This window comes from Artemia sp. Qi Xiang Cuo, chromosome 4 (assembly GCF_049724085.1).
Source record: "Artemia sp. Qi Xiang Cuo chromosome 4, ASM4972408v1, whole genome shotgun sequence".
Taxonomy (NCBI): Eukaryota; Metazoa; Arthropoda; class Branchiopoda; order Anostraca; family Artemiidae; genus Artemia; species Artemia sp. Qi Xiang Cuo.
In genome coordinates this window covers 36,919,773-36,938,665 of record NC_142797.1, presented here as the reverse complement: position 1 = coordinate 36,938,665, position 18,893 = coordinate 36,919,773, and the positions used below count along the sequence as shown (strand labels likewise).

Sequence of the window (18,893 nt, the reverse complement as noted above, 5' to 3'; positions counted from 1 at the left end):
TATGCCCTGGGGGCATATATGGTTCAGAGAGGGCTCATTTAATTGGAAATTGAAAGTTCTAGTTTAGTTTTTGAGAGCCAAAAGAGATTGGAGGGCAACTAGCCCCCCCCGCCCTATTTTTCCCAAATACATCCAATAAAAATTTTAAGATAGCCATTAAGTTAAAAATTGGTCAAAAGTCAGATAACGAAAACTCAGGTATCGACAAAACACCCCAGGGCCCGGGGGCAGGCGTTGTAATTTATACCCTGGAGCATATATGGTTCTTATGAAAGGGATGCTCGTATATACTTCAGAGAGGGCTCATTTGATTGGAAATTGAAAGTTCAAGCTCACTTTTTAATAGTCGAAAGAGATCTAAGGGCAACTAGCCCCCTCCCCCACGCCTTCTTTTTCGAAACTCATCTGATGAAAATTTCGATACAGACATTTTGTTAAAAAAATAGTTCAAAGGTCATATAAGAAAAACTCCGCTGTCAATACAACCCCCCAGGGCCCGGGGGAAGGCATTCTAAGTTATACTCTAAAGGCATGTATGGTTCTTATGAAAGGGATGCTCGTATAAACTTCATAGAGGGCGCATTTGTTTGGAAATTGAAAGTTCTAGTTCTGACTCAAACCCATTTTTTCACTTTGATATTGTTACTTTGATACCACTTTTGATACTTTGATGAACATTTGACTTTTTAAAGAAAAAGTTTGATTTTGAAACAAGAAATTTTCAAAAACTTGAAACTTTTTGCAATCAAAACGAACAAAAATTAATTAAAAAAACTTTCCGAAAAATAATTTTTTTAAAGAAAATGCCATTTTAAACTTAAGCTCTGCAGATACAAATACCTGTTAAAGTTCAAACTCAAAACGACCAGAAATTACTATTAAAGAATAAATGAAACCCAAAACGAACAGAAATTAAATAAACAATCATAGCAAAAATCATGCAACAAGTAATAATATAAATGAATAAATAGATCTTAAAGCGAGTAACGGTTATATTGAATATGAAAATCAAGCTTAAAACGAAAAAAATATTTTGCTATTGAAGTATAAATGAAACTTAAAACGAACAAAAACTAAATAAACAATAAATGCATACAAGCATACCATAGATATTAATGTAAATGGATAAGTACATTTCAAAACGAGTGAAACTTAAATTGAATATGCAAATCAAGCTTGAAACGAACAAAAATCACTACAAACAAGAGCTTGGGTATCACCTCCTTCCCTCACTGTAAAAGTCTAAAACCTACTGCGGTCATTGGCGCTTTACTGAAAACTATATGCGTCTTGAATAGTCTTGGAAAGTATAAAGAACATCAAATTGAATATTTGACGTATTATGATATTAATTGTTCAAAGATCCATCAGTTCAAGAATTTATTTCACTGTAATTTTATTTTTATTTTTATGCTGTAAGAACTGGAAAAGAAAATATTTGTAATATAATTCGTTTTCAGTTAAGCGCCAATGATGCAGTAGGCTTTTGGTTTTTATTTACAGTTAAGGAAGGGGGCAGTATCCAGACTCTTGTTTGTAGTGAAACTATATTCGTTGAACAACTTTAGAAAGAACTAATAAATTAAACTGAATATTTGATGTATAATGATATTAATTGCTGAAAGCTCATCAATTCCAATTTTACTATAATTTTAATGTTTATTTTCAATATTAAGCACAAAAAAAAATATTTGCAATAAAATTGGTTTTCAGTCTTTTTTTCATCCTTCAATTTTTGGGACCTTGGAGGAAAAAAAAACAAAAAAAACGCTTATGTTAGAGCATTCTTTCTCGATTTTCTTTTTTCAAAAATTCAAGCTTCAGTGTTTAAAACTGAGAATGAAAAGGTTACGCAGGAGAAAAAAGTAAAGCAGTCACATAAGCTTTTGCCAAAAAGCGCAGGATATAAGGTAAAGATAAGAGCAAAACAGCAAATTCCCTGACTCTTTTTTTCTTTGTCTCAACTATCTCGTTAGGTTATACCAAGAAAGTAAATACAATTACCTTTCATCGCACTTTCACTTTTTGTACGCGTAGATTTTCATTGCAATAACTAATTCGAAGTTTTATCCGTATTGCATGGTGGTAGATTATACATCTGTTTTAACTAAATTTAACCTTAGTCAGAGACAGAATTGTTTTTTTTTCTATTTTGAGTACTGAACATTGAATAGAATGGTTGGCTTACTTCGAAATATATACCAATATCGAAATCTGTCGCTTTATGATGAAGATGTTTGACACCAGTTGGAACACAAGCAACCGGTACTTTTAAATTCTCGCTAATATAACGAGTTGAACTACCGTTTGCATATGCAGTCTGAACAAGCCCCAAATTAAGCGCCAATCCAGACTCACTCACGAGCTCTTTGAAATAACCAGCAACTAAAATAGAAAAAGAGAAAATATTAATCAATCATCAATCATCATCATTAATCAATCATTTTATTTATAACCCATCACAAAAAACAAGGAACAAGGAATATACAAAATACTCAATAAACTAAGCAATACACACTAGTTTTACATATAAAATCAGAAAATATTACTATTTTGTAAAATTATAAAACTTTTATCTTCCAAGGGCAGATACTAAACTAGACTCAAAGCTTTCAACCTTCTAATTTCCTTTTAACCAGAATAAAATTTAAAGCATACATCTGATCTCGATGGTGATAAAGCGGATTGGATAAAAAACAATGCATTGTTTGAAAGATATAGTAACATTGGGATAATTAGATTTTGAACACATCGCCTTCAGCTAAGTCAGCTCTATCGATTAATCAAATTCGTTTTCTCTTGCACTGTTTCGTTCGTAAGATATTTAGAAGTCCGTATTTTCTGAAATGTTTGGGATAAACATAAAAAACACGACTTATAATTCTGATATGGCCCGAAGTTTTGTTTACAGCCCTTGCTATGGGAATACAAGTTATCAGGTGTTCAAAATTTTACCACAACTTTTGGAAAATTTTAAAAGAAAACGTATTGTGCCCCGCCCTCCGAAATTTCCAAGTTTTAGTTGATAGGGAAAGGGACCTGGGAGGTACTTGAGAGCTAGGTCTCCTTTCCTATCCTCCAACGCACGTGCCTGTCCTGTACCGAATTTGAATATTTAGCCTTCTGGTTAAGTTCCCCATTCTGCCTCCCAAGTAACTACATTTTCAGGTGCGTCTTTTTTCCTTCTTTTTTGCATTTCTGTAGCAGTTTAAGGAAAGAAAGATGAATAATTTATTTGACTTATTTGCAAAGGTTAGGCAAACTACTTAGCGCACTAGGTGTTAGCAACAGCTCCTTTTAATTATTAATTAAAAAAACTTTCTGAAAAATAAGTTTTTGAAAGAAAATTAAAGGCCTTATTAAACTTAAGATCAGAAGAAATAGAAAACTACAATAACTCAAACTCAAAACGACCAGAAATTACTATTAAAGAGTAAATGAAACCAAAACTAACAAAAATTAAATAAACAATCATAGCAAAAAACATGCAACCGGTTCTACCATAAATGAATAAATAAATCTGAAAACTAAATAAAGCTTAAATTGAATATGCAGATCAAGCTTAAAATGAACAAAAATATTTTGCTATTGAAGTATAAATGAAGCCCAAAACGAACATAAATTAAATAAACAATCATAACAAACATACAACAGGTACTAATATAAATGAATAAATATATCTCAAAACGAGTGGAACTTAAATTGAACAAAATCTCTAAAAACACGAGTTTCAGTTTTACCTCCTTCTCTTACTGTAAAAGTCTAAAACCTATTAGCGTCATTGGCGCTTTACTAAAAATATATATATATCTTGAACAGTCTTGAAAAGTACAAATAAAATCAAACGGAATATTTGATATATAATGATATTAATTGCTCAAAGATCATCAATTCAAGATTTTATTTGAGTGTACTTGCTATTTTCATTTTCAATGCTGTAATAACTGGAAAAAAAGTATTTGCAATATAATTCGTTTTCAATTATGCTCCAGTGACGTAGTAGGCTATAGACTTTTCAGTTAGAGAAGGGGGCAGTAACCAAACTCTTGTTTGTAGTGAAACTATATTTGTCTCGAACAGTCTTGGAAAGAACTAATAAAATTAAACTGAATATTTGATATATAATGATATAATTTCTGAAGGCTCATCAGTTCAAAATTTAAATCTAGTGTAATTTTTATGCTTATTTAGAATGTCGTAATAAGTAGAAAAGAAAATATTTGTAATATAATTTATTTCAGTAAAGCGCCAATGACGCAGTAAGTTTTAGACTTTTATAGTGAGAGAAGGAGGCGATACCTGAACTCTTGTTTGAAGTGATTTTTGTTCGTTTCACGCTTGATTTGCATATGTAATTTAAATTTCAATCGTTTTAAGATTTATTTATTTATTTACATTAGTACCTATTGTATGTTTGTTTGCTATGATTGTTTATTTAATTTATGTTCGTTTTAAGCTTGATTTGCATATTCATTTTAAGCTTTATTCGTTTTAAGATTTATTTATTTATATTAGTACCTAGTGTACGTTTGTTTGCTCTGATTGTTTATTTAATTTCTGTTCGTTTTAAGCTTGAGTTGCATATTCATTTTAAGCTTTATCCTGTTTAAGAATTATTTATTCACTTATATACAGTATCTTTTTGCTATGATTGTTTATTTAATTTCTGGTCGTTTTGAGTTTGAGTTATTATATGTTTCTATTTCTTCTGATCGTAATCTTTAAGTTACGTTTAATGCCCTGTGGAAAACTTATTTTTCAGAACGTCTGTTTTTTAAATTAATTTCTGTTCGTTTTTGATTGCCAAAGTTTCAAGTTTTTCAAAATTCCCTATTTCAAAAGAATTTTTTATTCCAAAATAAATTAACACTGTTGGGAAGAACTAATAAAATTTAACTGAATATTGGATATATAATAATAATAATTGCTCAAAGCTCATTAATTCAAGATTTTCAAAGCTCATCAGCTCAAGAAAACAAAGCTCATCAGCTCAAGACTTTGTTTCACTCGGGGCCGGACTTAAAGCTTTGGCGCGTCTAGGCCCAAGTGTTTTTGCCGCTCCGTTTTTGAAAGATTTTCGGGAAAATACCCCAAACTTTGAGGATAGTAAAAGCCGCAGGGCCTAGCGGGCCAGTTGGTAAATCCTGGCCTGTTTTCACTGCATTCATTAATTTTCAATGTTGTAAATAAGTACAAAAGAAAATATTTGTAATATAATTCGTTTTAAGTAAAGCGCCAAATACACAGTAGGCCTTATGCTTTTACTGTTAGAGAAACGGGCAGCAGCCAAACATTTATTTGTAATGAAGACTATAGGCGTCATGAACAATTTTGGAAAGAGCTAATAAAATTAAACTGAATTAATTCCCATGATGCTTGGAATAAAATATCGTTAATAAGTTTTTTTTGGGGGGTGGGGGTGGGGGGGTTGGGGGTGTGGGGTTTGGGCTATGGAGGGAGGGCCAGGGGTCAGCTCCCATGATTTTTGGAATAAAGTAGTGTTAATTATTTTTTTAGGGGGGGGGGGTTCAGGTCATGGAGGGAGGGCCAGGGGTCAGCTCCCATAAGTTTTGGAATAAAATATCGTTGATAAGTTTTTTTGAGTGGGGGTGGCGGTCGACCTTATCTGATCTTTGAACTATTTTAAAAGCCTTCGCATAAAAACCTTATATACCCCCAGGGCAAAACATACAACACTTGCCCCCGGACTCTGGGGGTTATGTTGACCCTTGAGTTTTTATTATCTGATCTTTGGACTTATTTTCACAAATAAAAAAACTGATAGGATTGATTTGAGGTTAAAAAAAATAGAGGAAAAAATAAACTTCCAACTTCATAATACCAAATTTAAAATAGCTAATTTAAGGGACATTTGCATTTACTGGAATTAACCAACATTGAAAAGAAAACCAACCAGTTGCATTCTAGATATTGAATAAAAAAAATTAACTTTTTCAAATAAAAATAATGAGCAACATTTAAACTTTAAACGATCCGAAATTATTACGTATATGAAGTTGGTCATCCCCTCGTCAATACCTCGCTCTTTATACTAAAGTTCGATTTTGTCCCTATTCTTTAAAAATGGCTCCTGAATCACAAATGCCGTTTAATTAGAATAAATAGCTCTCTTAAAAATACTAAAAATGCTTTAGCGTAAAGAGCGAGATATTGACGATGGGGCAACCCCCTCATATACGTAATAATTTATCTTCGTTTTAAGTTTTAATGTTGCTCTTACTTTCAGTTAAGAAAACTTTTTTTTTATTTAATTTCTGATCGGTTTTTAAATAATTCTGGGAAATCCGGCTCTCCCTCCATTGAAAATTCCCCTCCGCCATGAAAAATTCCTCCCATGTAACCCCCCCCCCTCCACCAGATTAATCCCCCCTGAAAACGTCTGTATACTTCAAAATAACCAACACTATATGTAAACAATGGGAAAAGTTCATAGCTTGCAGCCCTTCCCCTGGGGTATGTAGGGGGTTAAGTCATCCTCAAAGACATAGTTATTAGATTTTTCAACTATACAGAACAAAATGGCAATCTCAAAATTTTGATCGGGAGACATTGGGGAAAATATCAGCGTGAGAGGGGACTAGCTGCCCTCTAATATTTTAGGTCACTGAAAAAGGGCACTAGAGCTTTTGATTTGCGATCTCCTACGATCACTGGTTCGATATGATCATCCCTGGAAGAAGAAGAAAAAAAAAAAAAAAAAAAAAAAAAAAAAAAAAAAAAAAAAAAAAAGATAAACACGCATCCCTAATCTTTCTTCCGGCAAAAAAAAAAAATGGAAAGTTCCACATTTTTGTACATAGGAGCTTGAAAACCTCTACAGTACGGTTCTCTGGTATGCTGAATCTGCTGGAGTGATTTTCATTAAAATCATTTGAGGTTTTGAGGGTGTTTCCCCTTTTTTTTTTCAGAAATTGGGCAAATTTCTTCAGGCTTGTAACCTTGGATGGGTAACACTAAATTTGATGATTTTTACATATTTTTAATAAGCACCAACATTCGATACTTTTGGGGCATTTGCTGTTTTCAAGACTCTGCTTATTGAATTCTTGGTTACTATCGAGCTGCATCGCTCCTTACTTAAAGTTCGTTACCACAAACTGCTTGATTTGTTAGCTATAATTACAGTAGTAACAGAATTGAAAATATAAAAGCAGCAGCGTCAATTAGGGGAGGGTGCATTTGTCCCCTAGATTTTATTTTATCTTCCCCCTAGATCCTGAAAAATATATTTTTGGGGATATTTTAATTGGAAAAATACCTTTTTTGGTATTTTCATTGAAAAATATTAATTGCCCCCACCCCTCCCCCATTTTGTAAAGGACATTTTGCCTCCTCCCCCTAGATTTCCATGAATTGGCACCACTGCTGATAATTCATATACAAAACTTTAATATAAAACAATACTAACGTTAAACAAAATAACACTAAAAGAAAGAGATAAAAAAAATGTAACAAAACATAACAAAATTATGGAAAGACATGACGTGGGATTATTTTACTAAGCTGAATAATAAATTACAAAAGGTAAGTATATACTTTGGTGACGCTGAAGTTAATATAGATAGATTTAGGTCGTCATTACCATACTCAAATAAGCTTTCCCCCCCCCCTCATATTTGAAAGGTGTTGCCACCTGAAAAACTATGACATACATTTCTCATTTGATTTACAAATGGATAGGAATACTCCACTCCTGGATCTAGCTTTGTTCTTCTACATAAACTTCTACAAACTACTGGTAGACAATTTGCCCTGGAAAAACAGCCAATCCATTTACTAGGTAGATGAACTTTAAATAAAACCCTGTGCCAAATTTATCTTGATTTTACGGTATACGTCAAGGTTTAGCAGATTTGTTCAAGTCATTATGACGCATCTATATGTGTCCCCCAGGCAAAATTTCAGGCATCAGACAAAAAAATCAATGTTGTCAATGTTGCACGTTCATTGCAGATCAAACAGTTCGTGCTATTGAGTTTAGTTTTACCCAGGCATCAAAAGCTACGAGCCTAAGAAAATTTACCTGATTTCTGAAAAAAAGGGAAAAACTCCTAAGAAGTAAAGGAATTTTAATGAAAATCGCACCATCAGATTCAGCGTATCGGAGAATCCTTCTGCAGAGGTTTCAAGCTCCCATCTACAAAAATATAGAATTTGTATTGTTTTACCAGAAGAAGGATCATGGATGGGTGTTTATCCTTTAGGCTGGGATGATCGTATCGAACCAATTGACCTAGAATGTCAGGAGATGGCTGATTCAAACATAGGTTAAAAAGTTCTAGTGCCCTTTTCAAGGGATCAAAAAGATTGGAGGGCAACTAGCCCCTCTCCCAAGTTCCTTTTTTTTCCCAAAGCCGTCCGATCAAAATTTTGAGATAGCCATTTTGTTCATCATAGTTGAAAGATCCAATAACTATGCCTTTGGAGGTAATATGATCCCCCAGAATTCTTAGGGAAAGGGCAATAAGTTATGAAATTTGCCCGTTGTTTATGTGTAATATATGTCATTGGGAAATATACAGATACTTTATTTGGGGGTGAGGGAGCAAATTTACTGCAGTGGGGAATTCCTGCAGGAAGGATTTTCCATAGGGAGGGAACTTTCGGGGGCAAATTTTCCCAGGTAAATTTTACACTGGCGGAATCTGCCAAAACTCTTACAAGAACATCCTTTTTATTTGTATTACTTTCTCTTTTCCGACTTAATCCACTTTTGTTTTAAACTGTCTTCATATTTGTCAAAAGAAAACATTCTTTCTGACGTTTACTATGGATTGAAATACAAAAGTTTTTCTAATATTTGAAAATGAATTACTGGGAATTCGCTAAAGTTCTTGTTTACCCATTTAATAATACTTTGAGGTTTTTTCTAACATTATAAAGTCCTTATATCCAATCGTGATTACCTTTTCTTTCTTTTTAAAAAAATACTCACTTAATGTAGCGATCTTATCGCCATCTAGCATGCAAAAGGTGTTACTATCATCATAAAAAAAGTAGAGGACTCGATCAGCATCACCATCTACAGTGGCGTATTTTACGCCACTCTCAAGAGGTACGTTGTCGGGAGGTCGTTGACCAACTTTGACGTAATCGGCACCACACTGAAAATCAAAACAATAAAAAATTCCGCAAACAAATTTTTAGATTTCCAAAAGTTAGTTAGGAAAAATTCCTATTACTCTATACTAGAGTGCAGCCCAGAGGGAATAATTGACACAACTATTGGATATATAGATGGATTACCCTTTAGTCTAGTATAAGCCACATCGCAGGCAATACCGAAACTTAAAGGGCCTACTAATACGTATTCAAATGTTGAGTATTCTACTCTATTAAAAGGAATTATTACTTGATCATCCATTTAACTTAAATAAAGTTCAACAGCTTAAAACCCCAAAAACTTGACTTACACAATTACTTGGAATGAAGGGTCCTTTGTATTACCTTATTTTATTATAGATTTTTATAAAGACCCTTGCTTGGAGCTTCCTACTTCCAGGCTAACTTACAGCTATGGTAAAGGTATTCATACAGCTTCCGAAAAAAAAAAACATCCACGGAAATTAGATATTGTTTCTGTCTTAGGGGAGAGGCATAATTTCACTAGCTTAGAAGCCCCAAAAGACCAAAACTTCGCCCTGACTAGATAAGAGATTGTAAGGCTAGACATAAGGCTAGTCTCAAGCATTTTGATTTTGCAATACAAACGAAAAATTTCAGATTGGGTTTTACTATATTCAAGTCTAGGACAGCTTATATTCTCAACTTACTTGAATTCCTTTTGCATCTTTTCTATCATTCCTTCTTTCTTTACGGTTTGCAATTAAAAGCTTTTTTAACCAATTAACCAGGGTTTTTGGGAAGACGGCACTAACGTAAAATCGTAAAATTTCTGTTTATTTTAGCTATCCTTTGTCGTTCATAGTAGATTTCTGCTCGTTCGAGGCAGGGCCGTTCCTAGGTTTGGTGGTGCCCCCCCCCCCTCCTGACTCGAACATAAATACAAAATCCCCAGAAGCTGCAGCTCTCCGCAGTGGAGGCAACCCCAAACCATGGTACCCGGGGCAGCTTGCCCTGGTCGCTCCCCATTTTGAACGGCCCTGGTTCGAGGTTTAGTACATGACATTTAACTAATTCCAACTTTTTTTTAGTTTCATTTCGCTCTTTGATTTTCACAGAAAAATCAATTTTTAAACCTAATCTCTGTTCGTCTTTAGATTGATATAGTTTCGAATATGAACTATGGGAGAAAAGGCATATAGAATTGGGAAAAGGTGATGGGAGAAGCCAAACAATGAATTTGGACTTCTAAATTACAATATTAGCTTCAAAGGTATAATCAACAATCCATGGATTCCTTAAATACCAAGTTTGGTGAAAATCAAATACTATTTTGTTAAATATGTACTTAATTTCTTCAGTTATTGAACTTCAATATTGCAATGCTAGCCTAAGGTGTTTAGTCAAAAACCTTACATATTCTTAAACAAAAAATTGGTGAGTCAAACACTTATTCCATGATTTAGAATCATTTCCTAAAAATTCCGTAGGCGATCATAAGCCCCAACAGGAAAAACATGTCAGTACAACTCTAATTGGGGGGGGGGGGGGTGGAGAAGAGTGACATTAGCTCAAGGGTCCCACTTCGGGCACCCCAACAATACAGTTTGAAACTCGTTGCTCGAGTCTGATTTTCAATGGTTTCAACTGATTTCAACGAACTACAATATGCCAACCACATTTGAAACATGTAATTAAGCTATTCTGAGTTTGGGGTTTTATTTTGCAACTATTAACAAAACCTGTGTCACAACAGGTATAAAAAGAAAAGAACCCTAGCGTATAATTTTTCGTGAGGATCACGGAGAAAAATTGCACCCCTCCCCCCTTACAAAAAAAATAAAAGTCGCCATGTCCCTACTTTCCCTCCAATAAATTGTCCCTAAAACGTTTCCATTGAACCCCACAGGCGATACAAGACAGGCTAGACTTACGAAAGCTATGTCTTTGGAAATACTAATGGGAGAAAAGGGGGAAGACCCCCCCCTCCCATTAACTCTTTATACATCTACACGCGTAAAATAGTCTTATAATTTTATTTTCCACAAATGCAGCCTTTACCCAAAACAAAAATACTCTCAATACTTTACTTTTACCGACAGGAGAAGCCTGATGTTGAGGTCGAAACCTCGACCCCAAGGTTTGGCGTTTTTGCTCTTAAACCTCAGAAAATCTTAAATATTAATTTTAATGGAAATCAAACATCATTTATGAACACGTGCTTACCGTGGCTTGATTTAAGAAATACATTCAGCAATCTTAATGTTTTAACTACTGCCTTTAATAATTAAGGAAAAAACCTTCAATAATGACTGAAGGATAAAAAATTGAGGGCTAAAATATGTCTGTCTGTGCCAAGCGGGTTCGCAGGGTGGAGGGTCATTGGAGAGGGCAAATATGCAGACTAAAAATCTCTTCAAGATTATGATTTCAAATACAAAAAGATATGACTTGTGTACTTTTTGTGAAACGCGTACTTTATATGTTCGAATTTTTGGATTTCTGAATTGCAGTATTAACCTCAGCTTTGTAATTACAAAAGAAAGATCTGTTGAAAATTAGCCTCTGATTTGTGCTCAGCATGATGAGAAACCCTTAATTACCCTTTTCGATAAACAAGAGAAGCATATTTGTGGGGACAAGGTCGAAGGGGGCTCACTTTGGACCCTTCAATCACAGAGATTGATAATTCTTGATTGACTATAATGTCGACGATTGTGTAGATTGTTAACCCTATAAAAAAAATAAAGGAAGGAGAAAGAAAAAGAGAGTGGGAGCCCAAAAATCTCATTATCGGGCCCGTCATTGAAAAATTCAGACCTAACCAGAGAGTAAAATCTCCATATTGCTTCAAAATACTTTGTCCTAGAAAATTTTAAAACATATAGCAGCTAGCCAGAAAAAAATACAAGAATTATGTCTAAAACATTCAGACATAATCAGGGAGTAAAATCTCCATATTTCTTTAAAATATTTTGCCCTAGAAAAATCTAAGACATATAGCAGCTAGCCAGAAAAAATTACAAGAATTATGTCTAGAAAATTCAGACATAATCAGGGAGTAAAATCTCCATATTTTTTTAAAATACTTTGTCCTAGAAAGTTTTAAAACATATAGCAGCTAGCCAGAAAAAATTACAAGAATTATTTCTAAAACATTCAGACATAAACAGGGAGTAAAATCTCCATATTTCTTTAAAATATTTTTTTCCCTAGAAAAATCTACAACATGTAGCAGCTAGCCAGAAAAATTATAAGACAACTAAGTCACAAAAATATATAATGGCAAACTCGTGCCTTTGAACATTTTCTGCGCAAAAAAGCAAAGTCAACTACTTAAGTTTAAAGAAATTAAAAGCTGTTCTGAGATATTTAAGACGGTTTGTATAACACAGTTGGTGTCTTTGGGGGCTGAAACGACCAAAGCATCCCCTCCCTTCATGCTTACGACCCTATAATCACTTACCATGTAGTTTAATTCACCTTCTCCACTGTTAAAAATTTCTACTTTAAGCGAGTCCTCCAGATAAGTCTTCATGACTTTCATTTTGTTTGCCCCAACACCATTGGCACCGTCAAAAATGATTTGGTTTGCATATTTTCCATTAAGGGGCTGTATTTCTCGAAATTGTTTGAAAGAATCTAAAAACCAAAAAAAAAGAATTATATTCAAGCTTTACGATCCACTGCTAGTAAAGGTCGTCACTCCTCCTCAATTATTATATTTTTTTCTTCATGTTACATAACACTGAGCAATTAAATGAGTGGGTTATTTTTTTAATTCTAATTTGTTTCCGTTTTTTGTGGTCCATATTTTTGCAAAGAGGCTGTTTGAAGTTTCTTGTTTGACAAAATTTACCTTTTTATTTACCTCAAACGTATTGGAGAGTTTTAATTGCATCAGAAGTTTTTCATACAACTTCTGATGCAAAATTATTTAAAAGAAACTTTTTTTTTATGAAAACAAAAGAGTAAATTTAAAACTTGAAACAGACGGAAAACAGCTTACGCAAGATGTCACACTTATAGAGAGCATTGATTTACGGTATGCGAAGGAAGATACACTAAATGAGTTACACAAAAAAAAAAATGAGAGTGCCATATCTGATTAACTGAAAACTAAACGCATTACTTGAATTGAAAGTCATTGCCAACATATTTTTCTATAGACTTGAAACAGATGAGTTTAAAAGGAAGACAACCGCGACAAAATTAAGGGTCTGTCAAAAATAGTAAAACTAAATCAATTGACACTGATGATACTTTCAGGTTGATGACTTTCTCAGGTCTGTGTCGATAAATTCTACCATGAAAAGGTGTGGTGTTAGCTCCTCGACCACCCCCCCCCCTGCCCGTTCCCTGTCACTACAGTACCATCTGCTGTTTACTGAAATCTAAATAAATTGCTTATATTAAAGTTTGATTTAGCTAATTGGTTTTCTATATATTTGAAGAAAAAAAATTATATTGAATAGGAAAAAATTATCGATAAAAATTTATTGCATATTTGACTTGTAAAGATAAATGGAGTATTAGACATATACTGATTTAAAAAAGAATTCCTGGAAGTTTGAGCTGTATTAAATTTTCTAACGTTATAATGAGCGGTGAAATAAGAAGCAAATAATACTCTAGCTTATCTCAACTGTTTACAGTAAGGTCTGACAATGTTCGTGTTAAAGTCACTCTCACAGCGTTAAAGTCACTCTTTAATTCTTATGGAAAAAATTGTCGTTTTTTTAGTTTAACCCTATACGTTTTTTAAATGCCATACTCTTAACAAATGCAATTATTAGTAAACTTGGCTAATAAGTTTAGTTATTTGAGCTTTATCAATAGTTAAAACGCTGTAGTAGCGGCAACAGGGGTAGGATTAGGTATACCAGTAGTCGTGCTGGGCAGGGTCTTGGTCTGAACAGTTGCAATGAGAAATGTTCAGGCTAGGAACAGAGATTGTAGAGGTAAGCGGTAGTTATGGTAAGGACACTCTCGGTAATTTTCACCTCAACAAAATCCCTTGTGGAACTGCTTAAATACTGTTTTCTCTTTTCTGATTTCTATTTAATCTTTATAAATCTATATGACCATCAAATTGGTAATCAAAAAGGACAGAGATCACTGAAAACCAGCTTTGGTTGAAATCAAACCCCATTTGCAAAGTATGCAGGCAACTTACCCGATTTGATTTTTTACTTTTAATTTGCAACACTGGCCTTAGATAATAAATTAACAAGCCTTTATAGCTAACAGGCGGACTTCTGTATTACAATATTAGCCTAAGATTTCTAACTAACAACCCCATAAATGCTTAGCTAAAATCAAAGAAAATTTTAAAAATATGTTTTTAATATCGTTCAAGTTAAATAAAAAACAAAACGTTATTTGTGAAATATGCACGTAATGTGTTTTGATTTTGAATACGTGCAATACACTCTCAGATTTGTAATCAACGACCTCATGTGTCAGTAAGTTCCAACTTTAGTGACAATCAAACACTACCTATAGAAAAGTACTTGATGTGTTTGGATTCAGCTATTCTACAACGGCAGAAAAATTTATATTAGGACTTTTTTACGCTTTAAAGAGTAATATATTTCTGTTTTGTGGTTCTGAAGTCTATCTCACTTTATATTTGGTCGCAGTTTTGAAAAAAATGACAATCGCATATACTTCCGGAGAAAAGTGCTGCCACTTTTCAGGAATTATCCTGAAATTCAGAATTTTGGAAAATCCAAGATTCCTCAGTTTTTATCTTCTGAATTTATTGCTGACTTCAGCAATAAATTCACTAATACTAATACTTCAGGTATTAGGTGCAAATAACTATAGTAAAAAAACAAAAAAACAACTAAATACCAGTCATCATTCTTTGAACCTGATCTGAACTTCTTTTGTGACATCTTGTGACGTTTGGAATTAAAAAAAAAACATTCCAAATTTTACGTAAAGCGTGATCTACCCCATTTCTCTCATTTTAAATAGGCTTAAATAGTTGACTAACTATTTAACTTTTCATTAAATAGTTAGTCAAACTAACTATTAAACAGTTAATATTATGCATTTATTAATACTAATATACAGTGATTCTTATCCTAGTTTTATTTTGAGCTAGAGATAGGCTAGACAGATATACATACAACTTGAATCAAGCTTACAAAACGAAGAATAGAAATTTGGATCTAGCATCTAGCAACGGATAAAAAGACGAAGTATTAGTAAGTAAATATACTTGGGAACAAATTTGTGCTAATATACACTCTTTATAAAGTTCTTGTCAATTTTCATCTTACGCATTCTTAACCAAACTTTACGTTAAAATCAAAGAATAACACGGATCATTAATAGATATTGTTTCTTTTTTCTATTAACAGATGTGACTACAGTTCCTCTCGGATATAAAATATCCAACTGCACTTGTTTAAATCTACAAACAAAAGCCGCAGTAGCTAGGCATTTTTTAATTTACTTGTACCATCCATCATGGAACAAATAATTATTCCCTGAAAGAGAAACTCCTTGTTTTGCTTCTCTAGAAAAATATGAATATTTCAGACACGTCCTTTCACCTTCGTACCAGCCATATTAGCGTAAAAAAAGGCGAACGACATGAAACATTGCGAGAAATTTTTGAGAGGTGCTAGCCTTTGGTGTTTAAGACTTCCTCAGAGATACGGCATGACTCATTTTCAGCTGTGCAAAAACCTGGGTAGTGACCGTCCCCTAAAATAGTAAAAATAGAGTTCTTATACCTTTTGATAAAGACGTTTCAGATTTTTGAAATTTTATGAAGGATTTTTGAGGGTAAGGAAGTGGAAAAAAGCCAGATAAGTTTAAAATTATCAGTTAGTTTCCGATATTCAAATGGATAAATGTGTTTTTTTTTTTTTTTATTCTCTTTTTATACCCGAAGACATGCAAGTACCACATAAAGTTTAAAGAGCTTGTATACAGTCAGTAGAGCTTTCATTAAAAAGCAACAAATCTTATACAGAGTTTGGTGAGTATAGCCTGTTTTATCTCAGGATACTGTTTTCGAGGAGGGATAATGGGACTCGGAATTTTTCGTTTTGAGGAAGGAAAAATATTGTTTCTCCGGTTCTCACGAAAGAGTATACCCTACAGAATATTTTTTATTCCTGTCGTACGACAGGCTTTTTGGCTAGTCTTCTAAATTTGGTCTAATTTGGTGTGGCTAACCTTAAATGTAAAAAAAACTTGAAATATTCAATTCAGCTGTTGTGGAGAGCTTTGAAAGTTCTCCACAGTTCGTGAAGCTTTGGAAGTAAAAGAAGATTTATTTTGCAAAGAAGAGTTAGAGACTGTACAAAACGAACAAAAAATAATAAGGATTCTGTTGTTGATAGTACGGTAAATAAGTTATTTTAAATATGGCGGTTGTGAAGTTAAGAGATAAATTACTGAAAATTATGAATAAGATGTTTGAAAAGGTAGAAGTACCTATTGATTTTAGGAAAAATTTAACACGACCACTCTATATGAAAGGTGATAAGAGGGAGTGTGGTAGTTATAGAGGCATCAAGTTTTTTCTGCAGAAGCAAATTAGCTAGAATGATAATACTTTTTAGAGTTAAATATGCCTTAGATAAAGTTTTTATAGAAGAATAATGTGGTTTTAGGAAGGGAAGAGGATGCGTCGACCAAAATTTCACTCAAGGAATTATCAAAAGTGCCTGAGTCATAAAACCCCCTTAGTCCTCAGTTTTATAGATCAGGAGTAAGCGTTTGATTCAGATGACATAAGGGCTTTAGGGAAGATTCTATCCTTATATAGTATACCAGATAAATACATTAAAATGATTAATGTTATGTACGTGAATAGCATTGCTGCGGTTAAGGTTGGAAATGAGGCTGTGTTCCATACCTATTTATATGGATCTTTTTGATGAGCTTTGTCCTAAGGAACACGGCAAAGGCCGAGGGACAGCACAGCATCAAATAGGAAGTGAAATTCTCATTGACTTAGATTATGCTGATGATTTGAGTGACCTAGAGGAAAATGAAAGCAAAACAAATAATTTTTTAGAAGTTTTGAGAGTTCCAGGTGCAAGAATAGATTTGAAAATTAATATTAAGAAGACTAAGTGGCTTAAACTGGGAGTTACTCACCTAGGTGAGCTTCACTCACCTAGGTAGTATTATTAGTATAGATGGTGGATGCAGTGAAGATGCTAAAAGTAGAATAGCCAAGAAGGCCAAGGGTCTTTTTTCACATTCGAAAAAAATTTTGGAAGAGAAGGAAGATTAGAATATTGAACAGAATTAGAACCACGAACCAAGATTAGAATACTGGAAGCTAGAATGAGAACAGTGGTCAAGAAATGTTCCGATAGGCTGGTGCTCCGAAAGACGTAGGATTTGTTAAATGTTTTCCAAAGGAATTGTATACGGATTCTTTTGGGTACCCATCTGATTGACCGGATTGTGACAGAAAATTATGGTACTATCCCACTTTCTAGGACTGTAATGAGGGAGAGGTTGAGATAGATAGGGCAAATTCTGCGGATAAAGGGCCAAACGAAAAGCAGGTTGTCCCTGAATGGGTGGGAGGGTGCAAAGAGGGGAGTTTTGAATAGATTGGAATGGAGGAGGAGTGTGCGTAGCTGTGTTAGCCTCAGGCGGCTTGGTGCTCCTGTAATTTCTTAGCAGTGGAACTGGTAGTTTAATTTTATTGTCTTGTTTGTAGACTTTTCAATATGAATTCTTCGTACCAGTTAAATAGTTACACTTTTTATGGTTGATGTTTATTTAGTTAAAGATTATGAAGAAACATTCAAGTAGAGATGGCCGTAAAAATGAAACAAGGAATCTTACTACCGCGGTTAGATGTAAATGTGGCTAGCTGAAAAATTTCTAATAAAACAATTCTTTTTTACGATTATCCGGAATTCTTAGAATTTAGTTAAACCTTTTTGCTTATCCAAATAATTAAATCTAATTCAAATTCTCCAAACGATAGTCCAGCTTGTTCTTTTGTTTGTTTTTCTTAATGTGCCTCATATTGTATTTATGACGTCAGAATACCAAGCTCGTCTATTGTATTATCTTATGTAAGGGATTAAAGACTTCCGTTGCCATGCTTACCATGTCTCTTGATAAAGAACAACAGCTGTGCATTCTTAAACAAATTATACAGTACTCACTTATCCAATACTAATCGATATCTCTAGCCGCTTATCCAATGATATTAAAAATAGCAATAACCAAAATATTCCAAAAATTCCAAACATTTCCAAAATAAATTCCAAGCAATTCCTTTGCGGTTCAAGGACAAAAAGTTTTTCAGGTTCTTTTAGTTCAGGTTTTTTTTTTATAATAGTTATAAGCAACACTAGCGCAATATTTCATAGTTGATTGTTATTTCAGACTTGTGGTATAATAATTTATCAAATTATCATTAAACTGTCAACATTTCATACTTTTGCTATATTTCTTATTGTTGCTACGATTTAAAATATATTTCCACTACAAATAGCGCATGAAAAAACTAACCTGACATTTTTTTGAAATATCCAGCTTCTGTAGGTTCACCGTACGCACCATCGGTGTTATGAGATACAACAAAGTAATGGAGCTGAGGAGTGGAGACTATTCCAAAATTTTTGACTGTTCCTCCCATCTTCTCAACACCCACAACTACAGCCTTCATTAATGATTCACTGCTTGGCCTAAAATAAATGTAAAATAATACATACAAACTACTTTATGAGCAGAAAGTGACATTCTCAGTTTATTCATTAAAGACTGTACTGAATTTAATGAGCTTGGCCGAATTGATCCACTTAATGTAG

At 33.6% G+C, this 18,893-nt stretch overlaps 1 protein-coding gene across 2 annotated transcripts in view; it reads right to left on the bottom strand.

The window, feature by feature from the left end:
• nst (phosphoglucomutase 3-like protein nst) overlaps window positions 1-18,893 on the bottom strand; it is a 70,175-nt gene that overhangs the window by 14,787 nt on the left and 36,495 nt on the right. For both annotated transcript variants that reach the window (XM_089088280.1, XM_089088279.1), the window contains exons 5-8: window positions 18,595-18,770; window positions 12,551-12,726; window positions 8,957-9,125; window positions 2,189-2,385 (exon numbers count right to left, since the gene is read on the bottom strand). In XM_089088280.1, coding sequence (XP_088944406.1) covers window positions 2,189-2,385; window positions 8,957-9,125; window positions 12,551-12,726; window positions 18,595-18,770 — 718 coding nt within the window. The remainder of the gene's footprint in view (window positions 1-2,188; window positions 2,386-8,956; window positions 9,126-12,550; window positions 12,727-18,594; window positions 18,771-18,893) is intronic.